The sequence below is a fragment of the Monodelphis domestica genome, chromosome 1 (genome assembly GCF_027887165.1).
Source record: "Monodelphis domestica isolate mMonDom1 chromosome 1, mMonDom1.pri, whole genome shotgun sequence".
Lineage (NCBI taxonomy): Eukaryota > Metazoa > Chordata > Mammalia > Didelphimorphia > Didelphidae > Monodelphis > Monodelphis domestica.
Window position 1 is genome coordinate 160,892,703 of NC_077227.1, and position 19,334 is coordinate 160,912,036.

Here is a 19,334-nt window from a genome sequence, read left to right on the forward strand (position 1 = left end):
TAAATCAGCCAGCACCACCCCCAAGAGGTCAAATAGTAGATGGGTACCAAATGTTTGCACTTTGCAGAAAAAGGCAGATAGGGTAGGGCCCTCCATAGGGCTTAAGTCCTCTAGTCTATTGTGGGGAACTTCACCCTACTATAGGCAAAAAATCAAAGGAATATTGTCTCCTTTTCCACTCCTTTGGCTGAAATTATTGCTCTTAGCTAGTGAATGGTCCTCCTGGCCATGGCTGTCCTGGCTCTGGCAAACCCAAAAGTGAAAGGAAGTTATTGACACTGAGGAGCTACACCAAGGCTCTGACTATTTGCCTGCCCAGACCTCCCCAATCCCCATGGGGCAGCTCAAGATGGTGCTTTGCTGAATTTGAAACTGCCTCCCTGTCAATATCTTTCTTTGTGATCTCACAGGTATTCTATTGGACTCACCTCTTGTACATCTCTATCTGGGCGCTACTTATTGTACATGGGCCCAATTTCTGGAAGTGGCTGCTGGTCCCTGGTCTCTTATTCTTCCTGGAGAAAGTTGTGGGGCTAGTATTGTCACGCATGGCAGCCCTGAGCATTGTGGAAGTCAATCTCCTCTCCTCCAAGGTGACTTGGTCCTCTTCTACCATCTTCTTGTATTCTTATGAACTACAACCCCACTTATCACCACCATAAAGATTTAAGGGAACAGAAAGTGGAAGAAGAAAAGTCACATGGGTCTAGGATCTCTTCCAGCTCTAAATCTATGATCCAGTGATTCTATGAATAAAAGAAAGCTATCAGTCATTCCATAATTAAGTGTTCCATTGTAAGGCACAGACTGCAAATGATATAGGAGTTCTAAAAATTCTAATAATAAAAATTTACAGACTTCTATAGAGTCCGTGAGGTTTGTTCCATATCTGATCCTCATAATAACCTGTTATTATCCTCATTTTGCAGATAAAGAAATGGAGGCACTGAAAGTTCAGGGACTTGTCCAGGGTCCTCTAGTTAGAAAGTATCTCAGGGCACATAGTAGGTACATAATGTATATTTGTTGACTAACCAAGGCAGGATTTTGAACCAATACTTCCTGAAGCCAGATCCAACTTCACTATTCCCAATGTATCATGCTCCTATCTAAGAAGGGAGAGATCAGTGCAAGCTATGGTAGTTGGGGGAAGTTTCATGAAGGGAGGATACATTTAAAAAGGTAGTGGAATATTTTAAAATCTTTCCTGAAAAGAACTGAGATGATCTGTATTCATGAATTCATGGATTCAATTTTTGCCCTTATCTCTTACATTCTTGCTCCCCACTTTTGATTTACTCCTAGTTAGTAAGTTAGCATTCTCGATGTTTAATATGGTGCTGGGGCAGCTAAGTGGTGTAGAGGTTAAAGCACAGGACCTGGAGTCAAGAAGACTCATTTTCCTGAGTTCTAATCAAGCCTCAGACTAGCTACATGACCCTGGACAAGTCACTTGCCCCTGTTTGCCTCAGTTTCCTCATCTGTTGAATGAACCGGAGAAGGAAATGGCAAACCACTCCATCATCTTTGCAAAGAAAACCCCAAATGGGATCATGGAGAGTCAAACACAACCTTAGACCTGGAGTCAGGAAGACCTGAGTTCAGATATGCCTTTGACACTTGTTACCTCTTCCCCACCCCTCCATTTCTACCCTATCTTCCCTTCCTTCTGTGGAAAGCTTATCTGACTGCATTTGTTTCCTTTCAACCCAGGTTACTCACCTCGTGATCAGTCGGCCCCCTTTTTTCCGTTACAAACCTGGAGACTACATATACTTGAATATCCCAGCTATTGCCAAATATGAGTGGCACCCTTTCACCATCAGCAGTGCTCCAGAGCAAGAAGGTATGAAAGGATTTTGTCAGGGACATTTGAGCAGCCTGTCACCTGCGGGACTGTGACTGTGCACACCAAATCTTTACCCCAAAACATTGATATCGTCTATCCTTGGAACCCTGGCTGTCTTAGATCTGGCTCCAATTACTCCTCCTTCTTCTCCTCCTCCTCCTCCTCCTCCTCCTCCTCCTCCTCCTCCTCCTCCTCCTCCTCCCTCCCTCCCTCCCTCCCTTCCTTCCTTCCTTCCTTCCTTCCTTCCTTCCTTCCTTCCTTCCTTCCTTCCTTCCTTCCTTCCTTCCTTCCTTCCTTCCTTCCTTCCTTCCTTCCTTCCTTCCTTCCTTCCTTCCTTCCTTCCTTCCTTCCTTCCTTCCTTCCTTCCTTCCTTCTGGTTTCTCATTCCCTCTGGTTTCATCCCCTTCCCAGACACTATCTGGCTGCACATCAGATCTCAAGGACAGTGGACAAATAGGCTATATGAATACTTCAAGGCTGCTGACCCCATTTGTCTTGGTGCCAAGAGGTTGACCCAAAGCCTAAAGCTCAGAAGGAGTCAGAGGAAGTCCCAGGTAGGTTGCTGAAGAGGAAGGGAAGTTTTCTTCAAAAGTCCTGGGTCCCATCGAAAAGTATGCAGATACCAGCTCTTAGGGGGAAAAAAAAAAGTTTTTTTTTTTTGTTTAGTGTGCCCACAATGCATACTTTAAAATTTAATATGCATTATTGATATTTTCTCTATCACTTTCTTAAGTCTAGATTGTTAATAAAGCAACAAATCAAGCCCTAATTTGTTGTGTTTGCAAATTTCCAAGTACTGAATGCTCACACTGAAATGGTAAGGGGCAGGTTAGAATTAACTCATATTATTCACATAAATCAGCACACCCATGACCTAAGACACCAGCCTGACTACTTCTCCTACAGTTAGTGAACATCATTTACCAAGCAGTAGAAGACTGCACAGGGCTAGACTTACTTACATAGTTGCCTATATTGTGTGATTTCATCAGCCTCCAGAAGACCTACTGGATGATATCTGAAATTCCACTGACTAGAGCTTGCCTCTTTAAATTAAGTCTTTATTCTCAGGTAAAAGGCAAATGCTGGGGAGAGGTAAGATACACTGTTCTCAGACACTGACACCTTAGAGGAAAGCGAAGGGTCTTTCTGAATTTCCTGATAGGAAGAAGAGAAGGAAAAAAATATCACTTTGACACAGAAGGAGAATAGTAAGAGAATGTGGAGGCCTGAGGCAGTGTGGTACCTTGGAAGGATGAGTGGTTATTGTTCAGTCATTCTGGTAGTGTCTGACTCTTCATGACCCCATTTAACATATTTCTTGGCAAAGTGTGATTTACATTTCCTTCTCCAGCTCATTTTTCTAGGAAACCGAGGCAAATAAGGTAAGTGACTTGCCCTGGGTCCCATTAATAGCGGACCTGGGTTCAAATCCCAGCTCTGCCTCTTGAAATACAACAGTGGCAAAATCATGTAACTCTTCTGGACCTCAATTTCCTCATTTGTCAAGTGAGGGTGGAAAGCAATTGATCTCTATTAAAGTCCTTTCCAGCTCTTAAATCTGGGTTCCTATGATACTTTGGCCTTTTGGCTAGCTAGTCTTATGTGGGCAGTCTGATAAGATAGCAACACCAAAGGAGAGGAGACCTCATCCCTACCTCCCCTGTGGAGTTTTTAATCTTATTGCAGAGATAAGAGAAAGACCCATGAAATGCCATTGGGCCAATTACACATTGAACATCCTATTGAAAAGCATAAGATAAAACACCTTTAGAAAGAAGGGAAGGGAAAAGAAGGAACCAGAGCTGGAGATGTCCAATGAGCCATGGCAGCCCCAAAGAAATCACTTTCTGAGGAGGAAAAAGCACAGCAAATTAGAATGTTCTATACAGAAAACTGTCCTTTCCAGGAAACCAGGGTTGAGGTCCTGAGTGCTCATTCTGCTAGTGCAAAGGTAGGAGAAGTGGCCACTAGCATGGAGGACACTGTGGAACTGATGTCCTACAATCCTGAGAAATCACCCCAGCAAGAGAAGGAAGACCTTGTTCACTGTGGAAAGGAGAAAGAAGAGAACCCTCTGCTGAGAAACGTGAGGCTCTGGGGTTTGGGGGAGGGTGGAAAGAGGAAGGAGACAGAGAAGTTAGAGGTGGAGAGTAATTTCTTATTTTCCTCTGGGGATTATACACTCTTGGACTCCACTCTATTCCAGGAATCTCTAAGACTTAGCTTCCTGCTTAATGGGTATTCTTAAAAATTCCCAAGAACAGGATATAGTCCTTCATCTATTTGTGAAGAAGTGTGTAAACCCCGCCCCCCCCCTTTATCAACCAAGAATAAACATTGCATGACACACTCAGGTGGTAGTGAATGGGGAGGCCTGGAAAGAGGAAATATATAGTGGAGAATAATTATAGATGAGTGTGTGGGTGCTATCCACATTCCCCCAGTTCAACAAAAACTTGTTTCCTCTTGTTCCTGCCTAGATTTCTGAAACAGCATTCATTGCTCCCAAGGAAATAGTTGCTGTACTCCACAGTGACTTTGGTATCCAATGTTTGAATATTTTAAAAATCTGACCTTAAAAAAAATGCTTCCAGGACTATTTTAGCCTCCCACCAAAACCTATACTAGAAAAAGGTTGTGGTGGCCAAGAACAGGGAAAACAGCTAATGTGACCCTCCAACCATCCCAGCCCAAATTTCTGTTCCTTATAGGTCCTTCCCCTGTTGAATGAAAACCATCGTTTCTGTAAAATTAAGGTAAAGGACGACAAGAGAAGAAGGCATTGGGAGGTAGGGGTGGGGGGGGGGGGAAACCAGAGAGAAGTCTTTAAATAAGTTATAGGCAGGGGCAGCTAGGTAGCACAATGGTTAGAGAGCCTCACCTAGAGTCAGGAAGATCTGGGTTCATATTTGACCTTAGACACTTCTTAGCTGTGTGATTCTGGGCAAGTCATTTAACCCTGTCTGTCTAGTCCTTGCCTTTCTGTCTTAGAGTTGTTACTAAGAAAGTAATGTTTATAAAAAATAGAAGAAGAAAGAAAGTTATGGGCCCCAAGGAGGACCTACATTGTCATTCTTTTCACAGGATGGGGATGACCAAAGCTATATTGGAGATTCTATTGCAAGGCTTACTTCCATAAGCAAAAAAAGCACCTGATTTGTAATTAGAAGGATTGAGTTCAAATACAAGCTCATCACTTTTATGTAGCCATGAGCAAGTAATAAACCTTTCTGGGCCTCAGTTTCCTCATCTATAAAATGAGTCAGAATGAAATAGTAGAAATAATTAGTTTTGAAATTAGTAAATAAGTACAAATTCCACATCCCTCATTTATTATTTGTGTGACCTTAGGCCAGTCCCTCTCTAAAACTCCATTTTCTCATCTATGAAATGGAAGAACGGCAGGTAGCCTAGATGACCTTTAAGGTCCCGTTGAGTATTAAATCCATGGTTTTATGATATCCTGCCCTTTTGACATAACAAGTGGAAACTGTCCAATAGGCCATAATAAGGAAACTGAGGTCCAGAAATATTAAGTGAATTTCCCCACATGACATAACTAACTAGTCAGTGGCAGGGCTCAGATTTGAAGCCATTCCAATAACCTTTCTACTGTATTATGTACATACCCAGAGAATCTAGTTTCTAGTTTTTGCTCTGTCACAGTCTAGGAGTGTGACCTTAATAAAAATCAGTAGCATTTATAATTGAGGCAAACAGAAGTTAAGTGGCTTGCCCAGGATCAAAGAGCCAGTATCTGAGACTGGATTTGAACTCAGCCCTTCCAACTCCAAGTCTAGACCCCTATCTACTGCACACCTTAGCTACCATAGACAAAGCATTTCCTATCTCTGAATCTATATCCATAAAGTGAGGGATTTAGACAAGATTAACCCTCCCAGACCTGAGATTCTGTGATACTGTGATTGTGGGACTTTCCCAAAGAGACCTCCTCAAAAAAGGGGTTGACAGAATGGGAGTGAGACTGGGAAGGAGAGGGATGGAGTACCTGAGACCTGGGCTAGGACTGATCAAGTAATACATTGGTTCAGATGCCTGTATGTTCCTGGAGCCAGGAGAAGCATGAAATTCTATTTTTTTTAACACTTGCCTTCCATCTTAGAATCAGTTCTATGTATTGGTTCCAAGGCAGAAGAGTGGTAAGGGCTAGGCATTGGAGGTGAAAGGACTTACACAGGGTCACACAGCAAGGAAGGATCTAAGGCCATTTTTTAACTCAAGAGCTCTCATCTCTAGACCTGGTTCTCAATCCATTGAGCCACCCAGCTGCCCCCAAAGCATGAAACTATACTCTTTCTTTGTCTCATTCCTGATCCCAGTGCTACCTGGATGGTCCCTATGGAACTCCTACTCGAAGGATCTTTGCTTCTGAACATGCAGTGTTGATTGGGGCTGGTATTGGCATCACTCCTTTTGCCTCCATTCTGCAAAGCATTATGTACAGGTGAGTGGGGGATCTGTGACTGACTTGCCAGTGAGAGAATTATAACATTGTGTGAACCAAATTGACTTATAAAACTGACATATATATATTATAAAATTGACTCTATCTTGAGAGTTAGGTTTCATTGTTCTATAAATTCCATCTGCTTGCTAATCGTGGGAATTGAGTGACATACTATTATATCTGGGAAAGCCTTTTTACTCACTTCCCCCCTCCCAACCCCTGAAACTTGCTTATCCCCCTCCCAATTCAGAAAGTTTCAAATCTTTCCTACATTTAGAAGATTACCTAATCTTGTATCTTGGTTTATATCTTATTAATTATTTTCTTTTAATGCATAAAAATCTGTCTTCCTCTGTATTGGGGTCCATTGCTAAGCTGAAGAGGCCTGGTCCCGATTTATTATGCAATTGGTATATTTTGCTTAGTAAATCAATATGTTCAGAAGCTCAAATCTTTGTTTCCTCAGTTATCTCATATTTCGTCTGTTACACCAGCCCCCAACCTGTTGAAGTTTAGAGAGGGAATTACCCCCTTCTTCTCTTCTCTTTTCTTCTCAGTTGCTCTTACTCCAAGCCCATCCTTGTTAAGATTATGCTTTTGTTACATAGGATCACCCACAGCCTGAATGTTCAATAAACTTTCTAAAGATTCAAATATCCAAAAAATAAAAGTAGTTTCCAAGACAATTAAAAGTAGTTCAAGAAAATAAAAATGTCCACCAAGAAATTAAAAATAGACAGCAAGGAGGTTCCCTAGAGTCTCAGGAGCTCCTCTCTAAAGTCCTAAAAACTGATTTGATGTGTGTGCATATACATATAATAAATATATATGTAAAATATATATAGTATACATATACATATGTGTGTATTTTTACCTAAAGAGTTTGTAATTAAGTAAACTCCAACTGCCCCAGCTCTGCCTTTGCTCCTTTGATAATGACAATCACAGATGGCATTGTGGGGGTGGAGGGGGTTAACTAAAAAATCCTGGCCCACCAGTGTCTTGATACTTTTTTCTCTTTCCCTTCTCCCTTTTCCTCTTGCTCCTCTTTCCTCTATTCTAACTCTAACCCCATTTTCTAATCTCTCTCATTGTCCCCCACTGGTTGACATTACTCAGGCACCAAAAGAGAAAGCAACATTGCCCCAACTGCCATTACTCGTGGTGTGAAGACATTAGGGATGATGAAATGAAACTGCAGAAGGTAAGTGATGGTTTTCTAAGGGTGGGGTGGCTGGGATCAAGTTTTTCTCTAATTATGTATCACCACTTGGGAGGAAATATCCTTCATGGAGGAAGGGGAAGGAATTTAATGACTTTTCATCTGCTGAAACCCTTCATTACTGTCCTATACCCTCCCCCAAAGCCTCTCCAGCCCCGACTCACCCCCATACTGTTTTCCCAGGTGCCCAATGTTCTCATGCTATCCTAACCCTGGAGACTTGCTCTCTCCTTCCTCCATTCCACCCCCAGTTTCTGTGAGATGATCTTAATTACCATCTGGAAGAAAGTATCTGATTAAACTAATAAAAACAGATGGGAAAGGCTATCATGTAGAAGAGACATCAGACTTCTATATAGGTACTGAGGGAAAAATTTGGACTGGCAGGTGTATATGATCTAGAGAGACAGAGAGGAAGATTTATATTATGCATAACAATTAGAGTTGTTATACAACAAAAAAGGGTGATATGACTTTCACAGGAATGAGTTCTCTGTCATGGAAAGCATTGATATCTTTGTCAAAGACACACCAGAGAGGGTTCTTGCATTGAGTCAGAGGCTCTATTAGATTTGTGAAGAGTCTATGTTTTTAAAACCTTCTTGGATTTAAGTTTAAATAAAGGATTTTATGTCTTCTAAGGTCATTCTCGTTTTGAAAGAAATTCATCAAGAAAAAGAAATAAACTTCTAGTGGAGAAAATATATACTGTGGGAGTAGGGTTAGAGGGAAAGATGAAAATGACACTGAGACCTAGTTTCATGGTTAAACAGGACATCTAGTCCTAGATATTCCGATGTAAGGTCTTGAGAGCCAAGACACCTGGGCTTGTATCCTAGCTTGTCTAACCTTGAGTAAATCACTTAAGTTTTTTGGACCTCAATTTCTTTATCTATAAAATGGACAGATTGGGTTTGATGACTTCCAAGGTCCCTTTGGGCTCAAAATATATGATTTTATGATCCAATGGTTTATTTGGATTTCAGTTTTCTCATTTTCAAGATAAGTGTAATAATCAAGGTCACAGAAATATAAGAGGAATCCTAGCATCTAGGGCAGTGATGGCAAGTCTTTTAGAGACCAAGTGCCTGAATTGCAATACTCATGTGAGCTGCCCCTATACCTTAGAAAGGGGAGGGAGGAAGTATTCCCATTGGGCTGCTGGGCAGAGGGGAGGGTAATGGGATAAATGTCCTCAGGTGTGGGGTAGAAGGGGTGGGGAGCAGTCCCCTCTGGCATGCATGCCAAAGGTTTGCCAACACAAATTTAGGGGAACCACTAGACCTCCAGTCAGAAAGACCTGAACTTAAATCTGTACTCAGTAGTACTGCATCTCTTTGGGGGCAGCTGGGTGACTCAGTGGATTGAGAGCCAGGTCCAGAGATGGGAGGTCCTGGCTTTAAATTTGGCCTCATACACTTCCTAGCTGTGTGACCCTGGGCAAGTCACTTAACCCCCATTGCTTAGCCCTTACCACTCTTCTACCTTGGAACCAATACACAGTATTGATTCCAAGACAGAAGGTAAGGGTTTAAAAAAAAAATCTGTATTCAAGTACTTACAAGCTGTGTGATCCTAATTAAGTCACTTAACCTCTGCCTACCTTAGTTTCCTCATCTAGGAGTGGGAATAATAGCACTTATCTCCCAGGTTTTTGTAAGGATTAAATGAAATGACATTAAAAAAACTCTTAACTTCCATCTTAGAATTAATACTATATAATGGTTCAAGGCAGAAGAGTGGTAATGGCTATGCAAGAGGGGTTAAGTGACTTGCTCAGGGTCACAAAGCTAGGAAGTAGCTGAGGCCAGATTTGATCCCAGGACCTCCTTTCTCCAGGCCTGGTTCTCAATCCACTGAGCTACCTAGTTGCCCCTGAATATTTGAATATTCAAATTCAAATATTCAAAGAATATTTGAAAAGCATGTTGCAAACATTGAAGCATAACTTAAATGCTAGTTATTATTACCATTATTACCACAAGTGGTTATCGTGAATAACAAGGGTGAGAATAAATGTGAAAAGCCCTTCACCCAGAATCTTGTGAATAGTAAGTGCTCAGAGGATGAACTGAAGTGAAAGTATCTTGAAAAAGTTAATGGTATATTCACTAACTCGATAACTCGATGGGTTAATATCACTAGGTGGACTTCATTTGGATCAACCGTGACCAGAAATCATTCGAATGGTTTGTGAGTTTGCTGACCAAGCTTGAGATGGATCAAGCTGAAGAGGAACATGGAGGTAGGGTGAGATGATCAGGGAGTTTTAGGTCTTGAGATGACCTGCAAATGGGGTAATACCCTAATTTGCACCCTAATAAACAGAAACAGGGAATGGAGCTTTGCATGCATATACAGAATTCTAAGGTAGCAAACACTAGTTGACTCTGGGAAAGTCACTGAACCCCTCTATGCCTCAATTTCTTCATTTATAAAGTGAGGGAAGGCTAATTAGTTACTTTTTTATGTGTCAATTTCCTCATCTGTAAAATGAGGTTTGATGAATCACTACACTGTGCCCCTTTGCCTCTGTTTCCCCACCTGTAAAATGACAGATTTGGACTAGATGGATTTTGAGTTGCCTTCTAGCTTTATACATGTGATTCCATGAAGTGGCTGTATTTAGGTGCAACCTTAGGGGACCACAGAGGCCATCGAGTCCAACCTCCTCATCTTACTGATGAAAAAATTGAGGGCTAGAAGGGTGGAGACTTTTCAAGGGTCATGCAGCTAGTAAGTGACAGAAGAGAGATTCAAACCCAAATCTCAGACTATATTCTGCTTCCCAGTTCCAACCCAGTAGGAAATGACTATAGGACTAAGGGGTCCTTGGGGAAACAAATTTGGATTTTCTTCAGGAGACAATGAGGAACCTTTGAAAGATTCCAATAACACAGTTGAAGTATTGAATCAGGAAGTTTATTAGGAAGGTAAGTTGAGTAGATTTGGGCAGACAGGGAGAGGCTAGAATCAGGAAGATGGGTTAGAATACCACTGGAACTGTCAGGGGTTCTCCATCTATTAGGGGCAGAAGACCAACCTTTTTTCAATGTCTGATGTGGTTAAAAACCTCAGGAGAGCCTCTGTAGTCTTTTTACCTTGCTTCTTCAATCCCAATTCATCTCTAAGAGTCAAGGATTCAGAGGAGGTAGGAATTAGGGGATAACCTTTTCTCCCTCATATTTGGTAAAGTAGACCAGAGAATGGGGAAAAGTCCTTTAAGATCAGGGTCTTTAGGTAGCATCTTCATGCTCTCTCCTATCCACTGTCACCCACAGGAGCTCTTAGAAATGGTTCTGATGGGGCCGCTAGGTGCCACAGTGAATAGAGCACCAGGTCTAGAACCAGGAGGACTTGGGTTCAAATCTGGCCCTATATACTTTCTAGCTGTGTGACCTTGGGCAAGTCACTTAACCTATTTACTGAGTCCTGGCCCATCTGCCTTAGAGTTGTCATGAGGACAGAAAATAAAGATTAAAAAAGAAGAAATGGTTCTGACAATGTTAGTAATAATTATCTGCAGCTTCACAGCACTTTCTTCACAAGAACTGTTAAATTTAATTGTGGTTGGACCCTGAATATTTATATATATATATATATATATATATATATATATATACATATATATATATATATGTGTGTGTGTGTGTGTATGTGTGGTTGCCAGGGATTTAATTTCTAAATCCCAAAATGAATTACTAAAGTAAATGGAATTTATGGTAGTTTATTTACAATAGAGGGAAGATTTTAAGGAAGAGAGAAAAGGGGGGGAGAGCGAGAGAAAGAGAGGGAGCGAGAGAGCGAGAGAGAGCTCTGGCTTCTTCTGATACCAGTTAGAATTTCTAAGCCCCAGTCAGGTGAAGAGAGTCTCAAGATGATGGGCCTTTCCTGGAGGTTTCACACCTCCAGAAAGGCAGGGTCACTAAGTTAAGGGTCACTTTCAGTCACAAACGGTGACCTAAAAAAAAAGTGACCTTTTCCTTCTAAAAGGAAAAGCAGTCTGAGGTCTCCTGCACGAGTTCCTCCAGAGTTCCTCCAGTCCAACTCTGAGTCAGAGAATCTTCCATCCAACTCTAATCTCAAATCAAATATCTTCTTCTGGCCTTTCATTCTCTTTTTAAATATATTTTTCTCTTGTGTCACCTCCCCTAAATTTCATGTCTACCAATCACAGCAGACACTTTTCTACAGGACTGCCCACTCTTTAGTTCTCACCTTCTTTGGTTAGATCATATCTTTTGGGTTACTTAACACCTTTTTTGGTTACTTCACCTTTTGTAGTTACTTAACACCTTTTTGTAGTTAAAATGGGCAGATCTACTTAAAATACTGAGTTATCACCTTTTTGAAGATTAAAATCTAAAAATAGATTGTGGATTACAATTCAGTCTTCACAATAAAGGTAGAGCTAAGTACCTTCATTGTTACAATCAGGGGATTACAATTTAATCATCACAATAAAGGAAGAACTAAGTATCTTCATTGTTACAATCAGGGGAGAGCTAAATCCAATCTTCCCAGAACTGGGTGAGTTATATATTACATGCGCTATCAACTCCACTTTACAGGAGAAGAAATTGAGGCTCAGAGAAGTTAATGACTTTTCTAATAATAAATAAATGTCAGGGACAGGATTCAAATTCAGGAGGTCTTCTGACCTCCAATCCATCAGTCCCCTGCAACCTCATTGTCAGAGTGGGAAACAGCATTTATGATTTAATGTGCTCCTTCTCCCTGAGCTATTGGTATTTCAACAGGTTACAGGCTTCTCCTAAAGGAATGACTATCTAATAGTATAATTTGTAATTATATGCTCAGGGAGGAGTAGTATCTCTGGTATGGAGGGTTTGTCGTGACTCTCCAACCTCTGACCCTCTCATCTGACACCCAGCTCTCACTTGTGGCTCTCAGTAGCTGCTAGCATGCAGCAGTGGCCACACCCGGGGCAATGGCTTCAACAGGCCGGCTAAACCTTGTGAGGGTAGCCATCGGGTCGTCGACCCCTGGTGAACTAGGGCTTTGCTCACCCAGCATGTGAAGACTGCTTCGGCGGAACAGAGGGAAGAAACCAATAAGAAGGTTCAATGGCTGAGAGGGTGACACAGCAAAGCACTGTGGAGTGCTTAGGGCATGTTGGAGCACAAAGGACAACACGGCCATCCAATGCAGCTGAGGAAGTCTCCAGGTGTAACGACTTTTCATGCTACTGGACCCAGGCTTCCAACGCTGAGAGAGGGGGACTGTCTCTGTGCATCGACTTTTCCACTTAAATCTCCTTCAGGCACAAGTGTCTTTGTGCACACTCATCTACATCACAGATGAAAGCAAGGATTATCCTCAGTTACTGAGAAACTACTACTACACCCATCTAAACCCCTCCCCCCCAAGCCACTTACTATGCCTCTATATAAAATGGTACTTCTTAAGGTCCTTGGGCAAAAGAAAAAGGAGAAAGTGAGCCATATCTCTCCTCTCTATTCCTTCCTTTCCACTCTCTTTTCTACCATTTTACAGTAGTCTAGAGCCTTATCCACTCAAATTGTGACTACTGCAATAGCCTCCAAATCATCTCCTTGCCTCCATCTTCTCTCTCTAGGTTTTCACTCTACTTCCCAAATAAACTTTCTGTGGTATAGGTCTGACCATGTCATTCTCTTTTTCAAAGACATGTAGTCATTCCTATTGTCTCCTTAATAAAATACAAACTTTATCTTATCTTTTAAAGCTCTCTGTTGTTCAGACAGTTTTCATTTGTATCTGACTCTTCATTATCCCATTTGGGGTTTTCTTGACAAAGATACCTGAGAAGTTTGCCATTACCATCTCTAGCTCATTTACAGATGAGGAAACTAAGCCAATCAGGGTTAATTGAATTGCCTAGGATCACACAGCTAGTAAATGTCTGAGGTCAGATTGCCTGGCATTCTATCCACAGTGTCACCTAGTAACCCTCCAAGGCTCTCTATCCTTCCCTAATCTTAGTTTTCAATATAAAATCTTTGCTCCCACCAGACTGGTTTCCACACTATCCCCTAAACATGCTATATTCATTCTGACCTCCTTATCTTTGCTTACAATAATAGTATTACTTTTTTTAAACTTTTACCTTCCATCTTGGAATCAATACTGTATATCGGATCCAAAGCAGGAGAATATAGCAAGTGCCAAGAGTATGAGTGTACAATGAGAGACACTTTATTAGTTGGACTTTGTAAAAAAAGCATATATATATATATATATATATTATATGTATATATATATATTAAACCCTTATCTTCTATCTTAGAATTAATACTGTGTGTTGGTTCCAAGGCAGAAGAGTGGTAAGGGCTAGGCAAAGGGGGTCAAGTGACTTGCCCAGGCTCACACAACTGGGAAGTGTTTGAGATAAAATTTGAACCCAGGACCTCCTGTCCTTAGGTCTGGCTTTAGATCCACTTATTCACCTAGCTTCCCCCACATTTATATAGAATTTTAAAGTTTGTAAAACCCTTTAAACATGTATTATCTCATGTGTTCCTCACAATAACCTTATGTGGTGGGTACTATTATTTTCTCTACTTTTTAAATAAGGAAACTGAGACTGAGGATTATAAATTGATTTACCCAGGGGTGGGTAACTAGTAAGTGTCTGAAGGAGGATTTAAACCAGTGTCTTTCTAAGTGAGTCCAGAACTATATCTAGTATATTATACTGTCCTTTTCCCTCTTGGAATTCTGTAACTGCCTCTTCCTCCTGTTTCTGCTTCTATGAATTCTGCTCATTTTTCAAGGCTTACTTTGAATAATTTGCCAATTGGAATCTCAAAATGGATAATCCACAGACATCTCAAACTCAACATATCCAAAACAGAACTCATTATCTTTCTGCCAAATCTTCTCCTCCCTGTTTTTCTTATGAGTGCTACAGCCATTCTCCCCATTACCCAGGTTCTTAACCTTATTGTCATCATTAAACCCTCATACTCACTCCACAAATCCAATCAGTTGCCAAGTCTTAAAAAAAAAAACTCAACTGAAAAGACCTCCAGGAATTGATGCAGAGTGAGAGGAGCAGAACCAGAAGGACATTGTACACAGAGATGGATACACTGTGGCACAATCGAATGTAATGGACTTCTCTACTAGCAGCAAAGCAATGGTCCAGGACAATTCTGAGAGACTTATGAGAAAGAACACTATCTACATCCAGAGAAAAGAACTGTGGGAGTAGAAACACAGAAGAAAAACAACTGCCTGATCACATGGGTTGATGGGGATATAATTAGGGACGTAGACTCTAAATGACCACCCTAATGCAATTGTCAATAATATGGAAATAGGTCTTGATCAGTGCCACAAGTAAAACCCAGTGGAATTGATCATTGGCTATGGTGGGGAGGGGGAAGAACAAGGATCATGGAATCATGGGAAAATATTCTAAATTAATTGATTAAATTAAAAAACCCAACCCTTACCTTTTGTCCTAGAATCAATACAAGTCCCAATTCCAACACAAAAGAGTGTTAAGGGCTAGGCAATTGGAGTTAAGTGACTTGTGCAAGGTGCCATAGCTAGGAAGTATCTTAAAACCAGATTTGAACCCAGGTACTCTTGACTCTAGGCCTGGCACTCTATTCACTGAGCCAACTAGTTGCCCTGAGTTGTCAGGTTTTGACATTTTTACCTCTACAGCATATGTCCCCTTTTCTTAGCTCACAAAGGAGCAACCTCTGCCCTTATCATCTCACACTTGAACTATGGCAACAACCTGCTAATTGATCTCTGCCTCACTTTCTACCTTCTACTTGACTACCAAAAAAGTAATCTTTCTAAAGTGCAAGTCTAATCATATCCCTAACCTGTGCTTGGTACATAGTAAATGCCTAATAAATGCCTGTTGACTGATTTACTGAAATTTCATGGCCTCTATCAAGGCAATGTATTGATTGCCCCAGGCCTCACTGATTTTTCCCCCTTTTGAACACCTATGGAACTCATTGTCTATATGCCTTACTTGGTCCTTAGAATACATCACTGCTCCCGGTTATTTTTAGTTTTCTGTATCTGCCTTGTTTCCCCAATTAGACTGTGAGTATTTCAAAGGCAAGGATCATGTGGTTCCTTTTTTTAAAGCCCATATATTGTTATTACCAAGATGACAATATAGCAGAGCCTTAAAAGATATGTGTTATATTTGTTGCAAGGGCTTTGCTTTTCTTTCTTTTTCATTGGGGGTGGTCAGAGGGAAAAAAAAGATTATTTTTTTTTCATTGATAAAAACTAAAATAATTCTTTAAAGTGGGTGAAATACTTGTTGAACAGAATCTGCCTCTACTAAAATCCTCCACCTTGGGACAGAGATGGTCTTGGGTTCTGGTATACAATGATGGTCCTATCATTAACATGGAAAGAGTTTGAGTATGGCCCAGTGATAGACTCCATAGTCTATTACTCTCTGTCAGCTGAGGCCCAGACAGTTATATAGAATAGAACAGAACAGAACAGGATACTCCATAATAGTTATATATGTGCTATATAATAGCAAAGTTATACAGAAGAGTTATATGATTATAAAAGTTATGTAGAAGAGAATCATTCCTAGAAGGCTGGTCACCGGGTGAAACATTTTCTGGACCACAGTAACATGAAATCAACAACTAATGAATGGAGTTGGGACAGGGATGTGATCAAGGATGGTGCTAAAGGGATTGTGACCTGGTCTGGGAAGTAAATGCCCACACTTTTCAAACCATAGATATTTTAATGTACTAAATTAGAAGCTTGTTAAATAAATGAATTTCAAGGCCTTGCCTTTGCTATCTCATACCCTAGAGAGGCCAGAACTGGATTATGTCCTGCTTCAGTTGGACTGACCTATCCTTACAGTAAACTTTTTCCTCTCTTGCCCCTAGGCCATTTCCTAGAGCTTCACATGTACATGACTTCAGCCTTGAGCAAGAATGACATGAAGGCCATTGGCCTGCAGATGGCTCTTGATCTCCTGGCCAAGAAAGAGAATAAAGACTCCATCACTGGGCTCAAGACAAGAACCCAGCCAGGGAGACCAGACTGGAGCAAAGTAAGGGCCTGGTGGCATCACAGAATTATAATAGTTTAGAGTCAGGTATGGCTCCAAATCACACACACTAGCACTTTCATACTATCCTGTGGTTCTCCTTCCCATCTAGCAATTTACCCAGAGAGCCATACCTCTTTTCTTCCAGAGAAAATGGGGATCATCTCTTCTATTTCTAAGATGGGGAAACTGAAGGCCATACCAAAGGGGATTCATACAAATGGGATTCATACAAATTCCCTGAATATAATTTAGGATCATGGGGAGAAAATGCTGTAGTCCCTATAAGCTCTACAGCCCAGGGTAGAGAGAGGAGACTTCTCCTATAGAGAAGGAAGGAGAAGACATGGGAGTTGAAATTATATGTTTTGTTTGAAAAGTATGGGGACAGTGTCAGAGTGGTTCAATTTCTGTCCCCAACCAAGATTTCCTAACTATTTCAATCCATTTAATTTTTCTGGAATAGAGTTTCTTTATAAAATTATGAGATTACAGCAGATTATTTCTAAATTCCCTTTTAGTTCTAAATCTATGATCAGTATCCATTGCCCTGTCCTCTACTTTCTCCTCTTGTTCTTCAGGTATTCCAAAAGGTGGCTGCTGAAAAGAAGGGCAAAGTCCAGGTCTTCTTCTGTGGCTCTCCAGCTCTGGCCAAGGTGCTGAAGAGTCACTGTGAACAGCTTAACTTCAAGTTCTTCAAAGAGAATTTCTAATCCCAATATTGCAAACCCCCTCTCCCTCCCTCCCTCCCTTCCTCCTTCTCTCTCTCTCTCTCTCTCTCTCTCTCTCTCTCTCTCTCTCTCTCTCTCTCTCAGAACTGGGAAACAGGTCATCCTTGGAGGAGTAATTTAGTGGTGATTGATTATTGTTGAATTCAAAACTTGCCAGTTGTTATCAAATTCATGGTGACACTGGCTGCCTGAAAAGACAAAGACAAAGGCAGAGGTAGTAATGCTTATCTCCAAATTTTGCTTTCTTCTGACAGAACTGAAGAGACCTGAAGATTTCTCATTTGAATACAATGTGGCAGAAAATATATCATTGAATGTTTATATCCCAGAACTTTGGAGGGTTTTCATGTTTGTTTCACAACCATCTACTAAGAGAACATTGTACACAGAAAGTGAAACATTGTAGTACTATCCAATGTACTAGTAGCACAGCAATAATCCAGGACATTCCTGAAAGATTTATGAGAAAGAATGCTATCCACATTGAGAGAAAGAACTATGAGAGTAGAAACACAAAAGAAAAACATATGACATCACTTATCATTTGTTTATATGGGTATGAGATTGGGGGTTTTGGCTTTAAAAGATTGCTCTATAGTAAAAATGAATAATATGGAAATAGGTATCAAGTGATAATGTTTGTACAACCCAGTGGAATTGCTTGTTGGCTCTGGGAGTGGGGAGGGAAGAGGGGAGGAAAAGAAAATGAATCATGTAAACATGGAAAAATATTTTAAATAAATAAATGAGAGTGAAAAAACTAACTAAATAAATAAGTAAACTAAAGTAGTCTTTGAAGAGGCCCTCCCTACAATCCCTAATCTACTCTTTCCCTCAGAATAATAGATGAACATGTAATTTTGGGGGACTCTCACTCCTTAGATGGAGAAATAAGGGTTGAAGGCAGTGAGAAAAGGGTTGATGAAAATGACTTCCCTCACTATTCCCTCCCAGAGTCCCTGAATTACTTGAGGGAGACAAAATGGAGATCTCCTCTCGGTGAAGACTTGCCCTTTGATGGCCCTGCCAGCCCTCAAGGGTGGTGGGGAAGTCTCCTCTACCAGGAGAAGTATGTGGGACCTCAATCTGGCTATGCACTGCTTTGGGGTACTCACAAACCTCCCCCTCATATCTTCTTGAAAACTGGTAACAAGATGGAGTCTGCCAATGGGCTTACTTTCTAAATGTAAATAAACAAGATTGAATTCACTATCTGACTGCTTATTTGATTTAATTGTTGATTGGGGCAAAGGGTAGGGGGTTACGGGGTTGTGGGTCACCCTAAATCTCTTTATCAATATAACTAATTGCTGAAGTATTAGGTTTTCTTGTAAGCAGGGGAGAGGTAGAAAAAGGGAAGAGAGAGCTGCTCACCGATTTGAGTCCAGTATCTCGATAGTTCATGGAATGCAAGTCTTTGAAGAAATTAAGTTTCTTGACAGGAACCAGTGATATTTCAAACAGGAACCCATGATGTTAAGATTTCTGTCAGTGTCAGAAATCCCCAAAGGTGTCCTGAATGGCCCTGAGAAATAGCTCCTCTTTCAACTCCCTTCTGTGTCTCAGTACTCCTCTTCAGGAGAATTTCCCAAAAGTCCTTGTTCCATTTCCACCTGCTGTTTCTGCCTCATGAAACTCTAGAGTTCTTAACATTTCTATTTCTCTCAATGATTCTTTTGTCCTACTCCCCATCATTACAAGTAGAAAAGTGTTTCCAATTCTTTTGCTATTTTTTCCCTCTACATCTTTCTATGTATTTCTATCTCTCAGTATTTTTGTGTCTTGTAAAAATGGAGATTTGAACCCCAGACTTCAATACCCAGAAGTCCTTGGTACTTCCCAGAATTCCCTATAATTTCACCTGAGTCTCCACCTGGGTGAGAACACAACTGAATATTTAATGGGCTCTCTGCCTCCTAAGAGCTCTCTTCCTATACTCAGAGATTTCAAGATGTAGTGAGTAAGCTAAGCGTGGGGATTCTGAATTGGCTAATCAGCCA

The 19,334-nt window shown here is 40.9% G+C and overlaps 1 protein-coding gene across 2 annotated transcripts in view; it reads left to right on the forward strand.

The window, feature by feature from the left end:
- Positions 1-18,539, forward strand: part of NOX5 (NADPH oxidase 5) — a 37,235-nt gene extending 18,696 nt beyond the window's left edge. The window contains 12 exon segments of one of the 2 annotated variants that reach the window (NM_001291670.1): positions 411-593; positions 1,714-1,846; positions 2,261-2,403; positions 3,548-3,552; positions 4,562-4,576; positions 4,578-4,608; positions 6,193-6,317; positions 7,440-7,505; positions 8,529-8,544; positions 9,688-9,787; positions 16,440-16,606; positions 17,185-17,316. In NM_001291670.1, the coding sequence (NP_001278599.1) occupies positions 411-593; positions 1,714-1,846; positions 2,261-2,403; positions 3,548-3,552; positions 4,562-4,576; positions 4,578-4,608; positions 6,193-6,317; positions 7,440-7,505; positions 8,529-8,544; positions 9,688-9,787; positions 16,440-16,606; positions 17,185-17,316 (1,116 nt within the window). 2 annotated transcript variants of the gene reach the window in all.
- The last annotated feature ends 795 nt before the right edge of the window (positions 18,540-19,334 follow it).